The sequence below is a fragment of the Haliotis rubra genome, unplaced genomic scaffold, assembly GCF_003918875.1.
Source record: "Haliotis rubra isolate DU_JTF1 unplaced genomic scaffold, ASM391887v1 Scf707, whole genome shotgun sequence".
Lineage (NCBI taxonomy): Eukaryota > Metazoa > Mollusca > Gastropoda > Lepetellida > Haliotidae > Haliotis > Haliotis rubra.
The window spans coordinates 249053-261805 of NW_025767421.1; the positions used below are offsets into that span (position 1 = coordinate 249053).

Here is a 12753-nt window from a genome sequence, read left to right on the forward strand (position 1 = left end):
AAACACCATTGTATATTCGAATGATTGATATGATGTACATAACTAATATCACAGAGCTTCATTATGAACATGAAAAATATTGGCCACTGAACCGGCATTCTTTGTTGGGTGCAACGGGGTTCATTAGAGCGAAGGTAATTATTTCCCAATGAGCTTTCAGTACCTATAAACGTGCTTTGATGCGAATATTAGGTTTTAGTGAATCATCGTTAGCATTACTTATTACAGTTCCTACCGAAGTCCGGTGCAGACAATATTAAACGTTTATTAGCTATCGGGGAAACAGTATGTGTCACACAGCGAGCTATCGCTGAGCGAACTTCCTGTGGTTGATATTTCAGTCAACTGGTAGAAAGGCGATGTAGATCCCAATGATGACTTAAGATTGGATTTTAATTCACGACAATGCAAATAAACGTCGGTGACTTCGTGAAGGAGTCATGGGAGGACTACAAGTCACCCACGACATCCACCTTCACATCGAAAATGGGTCACTGTCGACATACGGTTTCAACATTGGAAGAGGTAAGCTTATTGATGGTGTCACATCTAAACCTGGCCACTGATGTCCTCGTTTTAGGAATCTTTTATGTGACGTTCATTTTGCGGATTATTTGCGTGATGTCATATAATTTTCACAACTGTTTGGAACTCATTGCATATATTTTCTGTTTTGTTTTCGGACCTGTGGCTTTTCCGATTCATCTTCATATTTTGCACCATGAAGAAACACGAGTTACCGCCCCTTAAGGAATACGATATCTGCACTGATGCCTCCCATTGTTTAAGATGCTCGTTTGCATTTCTGTAGCTTAGTGACTTACATTTGTAACGTCTTATTTAATATTATATAAGCAGTCTATTGCCATCCTGGGTTTGACTTTTAACATTTTTTATTATTATAAGAAAAACAGATTCTGATGCCCCACCCCAATCAATCACTGTCAAAAGAGTGAAAATATTTTGTCACATGCTTCTGGAAATAGGTACTACTACTATCACTGGAAATAAGAAGAATGGAAATTTGGAAATGTGAATTATAATAAAACGTTATAAATAAACATGACAAGTGTAGCATTTAATATTTTCTCTGTGTTTCTCAGAAACTGTCTCAACACAAGTTGACTTGCTAAGCATCCTGAATGATATAATCGAGCCATTGTCATAACATAATTACTGGTAGAGCAGTCTTTAAGCATGGTAACTGAGTGATGGAGGCCCATCATTAAATGTGTGGTTGGAAGATCAGAGGGATTTTTGTTGATGTTGACTTCAAAAGTTGAATTACATTTGCCAGACAGAGAGGAATATCTTGACCTGTGTGACAAAGCTGCATTTAAGAGTGTAATACTTACTAACAAGTTATCAAATGGGGCACATAATATAATAAGGCCCCTTATACATGTATATCACCACACTCCATGCCGAGTGGGAATGCTCTAAGCACATACAACATAATGGACATTATAACCCAGGATAATCCAAACTGCCTGTGAGGAGCTAGAAGGTTAATAGTCATATGACTTATTCCACCGGGTACCCATTTTCTGCTGGGTCAACAAAGGCAATTTTTTAACAAACTCACTTGCCTATTGTGAGACCACATGTGTTGCATGTGCTTCATTGTGGGAAGGACAGAAGTCCATCCAAGGACTCTCCTTGATCAACATTGTTTAACTTCAACTAATTTGTGACTGCACTCTATGCACAGGACCACACGCCACCACATACTCAGATGACTGAATTGATTTTTCCATATTGTCAATAAAAGTTTTTTTGGACATAAATGAGAGGAATTCAAACATAATTATAAGGAGAATAAGAGGTACTGTGACCTCAGCTGAAGGTATCTGTTCTAAATTCTAATGCTTCTCTATATTATCTTTATCATTATTCTTATGAGTGTTGAAACAAACAAGTTGTATCCTGTTTTTGGCATGAAATCTTGGCTTACCACTTGATAGAAGAAATTTGTAGTTGACTCACTGATAAAAGAAAAAAAAACAATCCCTGACATGCCTTGGATGTTTGTAACGTCAGCTTGTCTTAATGCATTTGATTTTGGGTGAGTTTCTATTCACATCCTGTTCATGTGACAGTGTTCAAATGAAACTGCTGTATATAAATCCTGTCAGGAGTGAGGAATATGAACTGCAACCTAGAACATGATATGTGGCGTAACACCCTAGTGTTGGGCCTATCAGGTTTCATTGTACACTCATAGCGTGACTTCCAGCCCAGGCCATGTGTCATCACTGTGAGGCTCGTCTATTACCCAAGGTGGCCATTAAGTATCTGTAGATATGTCTTATCAAATAATATATCTTAGTTAGGTGATAATTACTTGATAATTCTATTGAAATATGATAAGATTATTTGCAGTAGGCATTTATTGGTCATAAGATTTGGGGCACATGAGTAAAATGTTACATGTTAAAGAATTTGCATATTTAAGAATTTAGGGGATGTGAGGATGTTAATATATGTATATTTTTACCAAAATTTATACATGTAAAATCTTCATTTTTCTAGGAATTTAGTTTTGGCTGATTTATATGAGAATGGTGAGCAATGGAATTGACAATGAACATTTGAGGGTAAAAGTTTGTCAAAGTATTAATGTGAAAATGTGAAACAAATCTATGTAGGTCCTGTGTGGTCTGTTCACCTCAGTTTGTTTCTAACATTATATCTGGATTTATAACCAATAATTCAAGTTCAAACATCAGTTATGTGTTACATCTTGAGTAAGTATTTACAGTCATTGATTATGGTTTGGACAGACATTTTCAATCATTGATTATGTTCTTGAAAGGCATTTAACATGTTTAAGAGCATTGATTAATTCTCAAATGATGCTAATACACAAATAGACAATTAAGTAATTGATTAATTCTTGAACAGAAATAGAATAATCTATGTCTATTTATTTTTTATCATTTTTCTCTTGAATAGTCTGCCAAAAGGTTCTATTAAAAGTAAAATATGTTAGCATATTTAGCAGGATTTGGGTATGTGTGAAATTACCTAGAAACTGCAGTGGCAGTATCTTGTAACCATGGTAACAAGCATCTATATTCAGCATGATGCAGTATAAAAATGTGATCAGGGACTGTGTGCGTCTACTAACAAAGCTGACAAATGCGTGACTTAAGGGTTACTATGAGCAACTTCCTCCATAGAGTCAGTTTCCTCTCTGAGAGACTGAGTATGCAGCCAGCAGTGACACACATAGCCCTGCTTATGTCCAGCCATGATTAGTCAGTGTATTAGCTGTCAATTTCTCAGCTATGCAAATAATGTGACTGGTATAATTGAGGTGACCTTACACACATGGGGAAGTAGGAACATTGAACATGTTGAACCTCTGACAGTGTGTGCATGGAGTTAATAGGGTCACATATGCACTAGTGAGGTGTCATTACAGGTCCTGACAAATGCAAACTTCTCATAGTTAGTTTGGTTGTGAAAGGTCAACCAGCTGTCTGTCTTGATTACATTTCAAGGAAATACTTCACAAGCATGTTTTGGCATTTGATTTGATCGTGACAGTTAATATGATCATGTGTACAGTAAGGCTGTTAAGCTTCACTCACATAGTCTTTAAATCAAACCGTATCCCTTCATGATTCAATTCCTTATTCGTTATCACTAGAATTGAATATTCATGGATTTTTTAAAAAGGAGTCTTTTTACTTGGGTTTTGATGTTATTAATTAAAAGGAGATATGCAATGTGGAATATATCAAAGTGTTTATGACTGCCTACAGTTTCCTCGAGGGATGTTGGGTAGCCGAGTAGTGTTGGGAATTGGTTAAAATCTCATAATTGATGATTGGTTCATTACAACCGATCAATCATCAAAAATAATTGGTTAGCGTCATTAATGAAATTTGTCAATGCACATAGAAATAAGTGATCTGTTGGTAATATTGCAGGCTTGTGGAAAGACACTCACTCACTCACTCACTCATGCACTAACGCATGCAGGCACTCACTTACTCACTCACTTAGTGTTTCAACATCTTGAAAGAAGATTGCTGATAAACAACTTATATTCAGAGGATTCCTGTTCCTTAGGCTGCTAATACTTGTAGCATTTATTATTCAATGGATTTGTGTTTACTCTCTGATTCAAAACATAAACATTTGAACACACTTAAAGATTGGCTCAGCTTGGGCAAAATGCTATCTCACAAGTGGTGAATCAGGTTAGTCAAACAAGCTTGGATACCAGGGCCAACTGTGGGTTTATGATCTAGTTTGAGTAATGAATTGTCATCCTGCTTGAGTGGTACAGTGGGTCTTCTGTCAGCCATTCGCAGATCCGTCTCAGTGTTCTGCCATTAGTCAATTCATGGACTACGGAAGGCCGTGGTAGATAGCATAAGCAACTGTCCATGTTGTTAGGGTACAGTTAATTAACATCCATAGTTGCAGTACTTGCACTTTGCTGTAAACACCAGTTGTTTTTTAACTATATACATTTGAATTTCACATTGAGCAATTAACACAGTGACCATATTGACTAAACACCAGGATCACTCACTCATGCAATCAGTCTTACTTAACCTGTTCCCACAAGGATACAGCGTGTGAAGCCCATTTCTGGTGTCCTCCTGATATTGCTGGAATATTGCTGAAAGCAGCATCACACCTTATTCACTCACTCACTGACTGACTGACTCACCCAAACCCACTCACTCACTCAATCAGCCATTTGTTCACTCACTCATTCAGTCACTTGTTCACTCACTCGTTCACTCACTCACTCACCCAAACCTACTCTCTCATTCAGTCACTCGTTCACTCACTCTTTAAATATGAATGATATATGTCCACTACAGCCCATGTGAGTCTATACCTGTTGGCAAGTTTACATTACTGCAGTTTCTTAAAAACGATACTTTCTCAGCTCCTTTGTGTTATATTTTATAAGGATACTCTAACAACTATTTTTACTGTATTTTTTTTCTGTAAATTATTTTCATTTCAGAGATGTTAGTCTAAGTCTCACTCTGACATGATAGCTGTCTCACTCTGACATGATAGCTGTCTCACTCTCACATGATAGCTGTCTCATGATCTGACATGTCTCATTCTGACATGATAACTCTGACATGATAGCTGTCTCACTCTGACATGAGCTGTCTCATGACATGACAGCTGTGTCCTCACTGACATGACACATGATGGCGCTGCTCTGACATGATGCTTCTGTCTCACTCTGACATGATAGCTGATAACTCTGACATGATAGCTGTCTCACTCTGACATGATAACTCTGACATGATAGCTGTCTCTCACTCCTGACATGATAGACTGTCTCTGACCGCTCTGACATGATAGCTGTCTCACTCTGACATGACATGATGGCTGTCTCACTGACATGATGGCATGTCTCTCTCATGACATGACAGCTGTCTCCACTCTGACATGACAGCTGACATGACAGCTGTCTCACTCTGACATGATAGCTGTCTCACTCTGACATGATAGCTGTCTCACTCTGACATGATAGCTGTCTCACTCTGACATGATAGCTGTCTCACTCTGACATGACAGCTGACTCTGACATGACGGCTGTCTCCATCTGACGGTAGGCTGTCTCGTGAACTCTACATGATAACTCTGACATGATAGCTGTCTCACTCTGACATGATAACTCTGACATGATAGCTGTCTCACTCTGACATGATAGCTGTCTCACTCTGACATGATAGCTGACAGCTGTCTCACTCTGACATGATAGCTGCTGACATGATAGCTGTCTCACTCTGACATGATAGCTGTCTCACTCATGACATGATAGCTGTCTCACTCTGACATGATAACTCTGACATGATAACTCTGACATGATAGCTGTCATGATAGCTGTCTCTGACATGATAACTCTGACATGATAGCTGTCTCACTCTGACATGATAACTCTGACATGATAACTCTGACATGATAGCTGTCTCACTCTGACATGATAACTCTGACATGATAGCTGTCTCACTCTGACATGACAGCTGTCTCACTCTGACATGATAACTCTGACATGATAGCTGTCTCACTCTGACATGATAGCTGTCTCACTCTGACATGATAGCTGTCTCACTCTGACATGATAGCTGTCTCACTCTGACATGATAGCTGTCTCACTCTGACATGATAGCTGTCTCACTCTGACATGATAGCTGTCTCACTCTGACATGACAGCTGTCTCACTCTGACATGATAACTCTGACATGATAGCTGTCTCACTCTGACATGATAGCTGTCTCACTCTGACATGATAGCTGTCTCACTCTGACATGATAGCTGTCTCTCTGACACTCTGACATGATAGCTGTCTCACTCTGACATGATAGCTGTCTCACTGACATGATAGCTGTCTCACTCTGACATGTCAGCTGTCTCACTCTGACATGATAGCTGTCTCACTCTGACATGATAACTCTGACATGATAGCTGTCTCATTCTGACATGATAACTCTGACATGATAACTCTGACATGATAGCTGTCTCACTCTGACATGATAGCTGTCTCACTCTGACATGATAGCTGTCTCACTCTGACATGATAGCTGTCTCACTCTGACATGATAACTCTGACATGATAGCTGTCTCACTCTGACATGATAGCTGTCTCACTCTGACATGATAGCTGTCTCACTCTGACATGATAGCTGTCTCACTCTGACATGTCTCACTCTGACATGACATGATAGCTGTCTCACTCTGACATGATAACTCTGACATGATAGCTGTCTACTCTCATGACATGATAGCTGTCTCACTCTGACATGATAGCTGTCTCACTCTGACATGATAGCTGTCTCACTCTGACATATAGCTGTCTCACTCTGACATGATAGCTGTCTCACTCTGACATGATAGCTGTCTCACTCTGACATGATAAGCTGTCTCCTCTGATAGCTGTCTCACTCTGACATGCTCAGCTGTCTCACTCTGACATGATAGCTGTCTAACTCTGACATGATAGCTGTCTCTGACATGATAGCTGTCTCATTCTGACATGATAACTCTGACATGATAACTCTGACATGATAGCTGTCTCACTCTGACATGATAGCTGTCTCACTCTGACATGATAACTCTGACATGATAGCTGTCTCACTCTGACATGATAGCTGTCTCACTCTGACATGATAGCTGTCTCACTCTGACATGATAGCTGTCTCATTCTGACATGATAGCTGTCTCACTCTGACATGACAGCTGTCTCACTCTGACATGATAACTCTGACATGATAGCTGTCTCACTCTGACATGATAACTCTGACATGATAGCTGTCTCACTCTGACATGATAGCTGTCTCACTCTGACATGATAGCTGTCTCACTCTGACATGATAGCTGTCTCACTCTGACATGATCAGCTGTCTCACTCTGACATGATAACTCTGACATGATAGCTGTCTCATTCTGACATGATAACTCTGACATGATAGCTGTCTCACTCTGACATGATAGCTGTCTCACTCTGACATGATAGCTGTCTCTCTCTGACATGATAGCTGTCTCACTCTGACATGACAGCTGTCTCACTCTGACATGATAGCTGTCTCACTCTGACATGATAGCTGTCTCACTCTGACATGATAACTCTGACATGATAGCTGTCTCACTCTGACATGATAGCTGTCTCACTCTGACATGATAGCTGTCTCACTCTGACATGACAGCTGTCTCACTCTGACATGATAACTCTGACATGATAGCTGTCTCACTCTGACATGACAGCTGTCTCACTCTGACATGATAACTCTGACATGATAGCTGTCTCACTCTGACATGATAGCTGTCTCACTCTGACATGATAACTCTGACATGATAGCTGTCTCACTCTGACATGATAGCTGTCTCACTCTGACATGATAACTCTGACATGATAGCTGTCTCACTCTGACATGATAGCTGTCTCACTCTGACATGATAGCTGTCTCATTCTGACATGACAGCTGTCTCACTCTGACATGATAACTCTGACATGATAGCTGTCTCACTCTGACATGACAGCTGTCTCACTCTGACATGATAGCTGTCTCACTCTGACATGATAGCTGTCTCACTCTGACATGATAACTCTGACATGATAGCTGTCTCACTCTGACATGATAGCTGTCTCACTCTGACATGATAACTGTCTCACTCTGACATGATAACTCTGACATGATAGCTGATAGCTGTCTCACTCTGACATGATAACTGTCTCCTCTGACATGATAACTCTGACTGACATGATAGCTGTCTCACTCTGACATGATAGCTGTCTCACTCTGACATGATAACTGTCTCACTCTGACATGATAGCTGTCTCACTCTGACATGATAACTGTCTCTGACTCTGACATGATAGCTGTCTCACTCTGACATGATAGCTGTCTCACTCTGACATGCTAACTCTGACATGATAGCTGTCTCACTCTGACATGATAGCTGTCTCACTCTGACATGATAGCTGTCTCACTCTGACATGATAGCTGTCTCACTCTGACATGATAGCTGTCTCACTCTGACATGATAGCTGTCTCACTCTGACATGACAGCTGTGACTGAAGGATCACTTCATATTTAACATGATACTCCTGTTGAAGATTGCTTGGATGGCTGACTATTGTGTCTGATTATTGCTGTGAGACTCTGGGATTTAGGGTATCAGGCAATTTTGACAGTGACACAACCTTAGAGACTATATTTTACACCCTGCTGGGTAAATTCGAGCTGCAAATCGATGACTTTGTCAATCATACCAGCTCCTGGGTCTTCTAAAATGTTTAAAATTTCAAGTGTCTGTCAGTTTGGGGTTGCATGCATCTTCTTCTGACTTAAATTGTTTTGTTGAATGAAAAATTGAAAAGTAAATGAAAGTTGATTGCAAAATGTTTCTTTCTATAGGGAACTGCTTTATGAAAACCATCTTAACACCAATCACATTGTTGTGTAAAATAATGAGTGGATGGTGTGCAGTACTTGAATTAGGCAGGATTCCTTGCCCAAACCATTGTGTTAAATGTCACATGTGTTATATTTGGGATTACACAAATTCTAGTACATTTTTGGGTTGAATCCTGGATGGTACTCAACCCAAAAAGTATTAGAATTTGTATTTTACTAAGAAAGTGTAATCTCAAAAATAACATATGTTACATTTGACCGCTTTCTAAAATGGCATTGTGTAATCATTGTGTTAAAAGTTGAAGTATTTTGATTCAAATGCCACAATAGCAAGTACAAGGACCCAAGGACCCTCTCTAGTTTGAACACTGGGTGTGATGTGGGGGTTGTGAGGTTTGATGTGGAAGGTAAGATAGTCCATGTAGAGACCTTCCTGATTGACAGATAAAGCCTTTCTCATTTCATAAACAGGACTTAGTTTCAGGAAACATGGGCAAGGGCAGTAATTGAGATGTCTGAACATGGGCTGGTGTTGTTTTAGCTGTGACTGGGGAATATTGGATGCCAGTTTGGGAAGGGATTTAAGGTTGGAGGTGGGGGGGAGGGGCTCTCATGTGGCCACCAGAAGGCTTTCAATGAGGGACCTTGTCAAAACACTGATGGAGGTGGAAAAAAATGTGTTAGTTCAATCTTTAGGTTGGTGTGCTCAAAGACAATTAAGATAATCTATTTCATCGATTTAAATTTTTCTTCGTTTTCTTTAAAAAATAGTATATGACAATGAATGTGGCGGTGAACAATGGTGATATTCTTCTAAATATGCTATTAATTGCAGTGTTCACGAATAGCGTCTGACCCTCTGACAAATCCGGCAGATTCGTCAACGGTATGATAGAAGTCTACAACCCGCCGGCCCCAGTGTCTGACTGTATATTTTAGTGACTTTGACTGAAGTTGTTATATGTGACACTTGTTTGCTGTTTGTAAATCTTATGTTTGTTAATAATTTCAGTGCCAATTATAGGAAATGTTAAATGTGAAATGTGTGTTTAATTTTATTCTATGGGTCCTGTGAATGTTCAATTGGTCAGACAGACATCTGAAACTTACAGGACCCAATGTCATGTTACTTTGAAACACCATTCGTGAACACTGTAATTGTACTGCAATTATGAATTATGATTGCTCAATGCCATTTTAGTAAATGGTCAAATGTAACATATGTTATATTTGGGATGACACTTTCTTAGTAAAGTACAAATTCTTGTACTATTTTTGGGTTGAGTCCTATCCGGGATTCGAACCCACACCCTCAGACTCAGGCACCTAATTGCCAGTACACAAATCAGCCGCCTAACATATTAGAATTTGCACTTTACTAAGAAAGTGTAATCCCAAATATAACATATGTTGCATTTGTCAATTGTTCAGTAAACCAATGCTTTTACTTGTTTTCTGGTATTCCAGCTGAGCACAGGTAATACACACAATGACATTTAGAATTTGGTCAAATGTGACATACCTTATATGACTGCAGATAAGCTGAATTTTGAGGATAAAAAAACTCATTCTGTTGAAAGGGGTCGGCTTATCTTAAGGTTACACTTTCGCCAAACTTTTTTCTGGCGGTAAGAAAATGGCAACGTATCGCTTTGAGAGGAACAAACAAGAGAAAACGACTTTGTCAGTGAAGACGTCAAATTTGCAATTAAATATCACTAGACAAGATTATTTACCTTTTCAGTTCTAATTTGTTTTGCTAGGCATTGTATTATATGCAGGGATTAAGATTACCACATTTATTTGTCTTGTAAACAGAGCCGGAAATAGCAATCAGCTGTTGCACATTTCCCCGCTCTCTACTGGATATTTCGTGTAAACATACCCAATTATATCACGGAAATAACTTTTTATGCACTGATTGGAAAAAATAATATCTGTTGCTTTATTTGATATTACACTTTTCAAGGAATGTTCTCGTACTTTTTGGGGTTGAGGCCCATTTGGGATTTGAACCCACTCTCTCAGAGTTGGGCCTGATGTAGTCAGTGATAAACCCACTCAGCACCAGCAACTTACTTCACTGAGAAAGTGTAGTACCAAATATAACATAGGTTACATGATCACAGAGAGGGAGAACAGGAGATATTCTATACCTGTAAACTGGGTTCATTAAACATCAACAATCAGAAATGTTGTTGATAGGGAAAATTATTAACAATTATGAAAATAAACATTGTCATCGATTATATTTTACATTTTCTGTTGTGTTGAAATACAGGTTTAATTTACACACACAATACACAAGTCTGACAAGGTTACATCATTATTCATGGGCGGCTAAATAATGCATATATCACTATTTGTGTTTGTAACCTGTGCACAAATGTGTCACCATTGACCAGTTATGTGAAATATGTTGATTCATTTCTGTTATTTTTTGTTATTTTTGCTTAACTTGCTAAAAGTTACTCTTCCGATATTTATCAATAACCAATCAATGTTTAGTTGATTATTGATCTCTATGATCTATGTTGATAGTCAGCCCTACCTGTAAATCTAAACCATGTAGGATATATGCTATATATACAACATGTATCAATAACCAATCAATGTTTAGTTGATTATTGATCTCTATGATCTATGTTGATAGTCAGCCCTACCTGTAAATCTAAACCATGTAGGATATATGCTATATATACAACATGTATCAATAACCAATCAATGTTTAGTTGATTATTGATCTCTATGATCTATGTTGATAGTCAGCCCTACCTGTAAATCTAAACCATGTAGGATATATGCTATATATACAACATGTATCAATAACCAATCAATGTTTAGTTGATTATTGATCTCTATGATCTATGTTGATAGTCAGCCCTACCTGTAAATCTAAACCATGTAGGATATATGCTATATATACAACATGTATCAATAACCAATCAATGTTTAGTTGATTATTGATCTCTATGATCTATGTTGATAGTCAGCCCTACCTGTAAATCTAAACCATGTAGGATATATGCTATATATACAACATGTATCAATAACCAATCAATGTTTAGTTGATTATTGATCTCTATGATCTATGTTGATAGTCAGCCCTACCTGTAAATCTAAACCATGTAGGATATATGCTATATATACAACATGTATCAATAACCAATCAATGTTTAGTTGATTATTGATCTCTATGATCTATGTTGATAGTCAGCCCTACCTGTAAATCTAAACCATGTAGGATATATGCTATATATACAACATGTATCAATAACCAATCAATGTTTAGTTGATTATTGATCTCTATGATCTATGTTGATAGTCAGCCCTACCTGTAAATCTAAACCATATGATATATGCTATATATACAACATGTATCAATAACCAATCAATGTTTAGTTGATTATTGATCTCTATGATCTATGTTGATAGTCAGCCCTACCTGTAAATCTAAACCATATGATATATGCTATATATACAACATGTATCAATAACCAATCAATGTTTAGTTGATTATTGATCTCTATGATCTATGTTGATAGTCAGCCCTACCTGTAAATCTAAACCATGTAGGATATATGCTATATATACAACATGTATCAATAACCAATCAATGTTTAGTTGATTATTGATCTCTATGATCTATGTTGATAGTCAGCCCTACCTGTAAATCTAAACCATGTAGGATATATGCTATATATACAACATGTATCAATAACCAATCAATGTTTAGTTGATTATTGATCTCTATGATCTATGTTGATAGTCAGCCCTACCTGTAAATCTAAACCATGTAGGATATATGCTTTATATACAACATGTATCAATAACCAATCAATGTTT

General features: G+C 38.1%; 1 protein-coding gene across 1 annotated transcript in view; it reads left to right on the forward strand.

Moving 5' to 3' along the window:
- Window positions 1-299: 299 nt before the first annotated feature.
- The window catches only part of LOC124259025 (arf-GAP with SH3 domain, ANK repeat and PH domain-containing protein 2-like), a 96998-nt gene continuing 84544 nt past the window's right edge, over window positions 300-12753 (forward strand). The window contains 1 exon segment of the mRNA XM_046693101.1: window positions 300-525. Coding sequence (XP_046549057.1) covers window positions 406-525 — 120 coding nt within the window. The 5' untranslated portion in view covers window positions 300-405.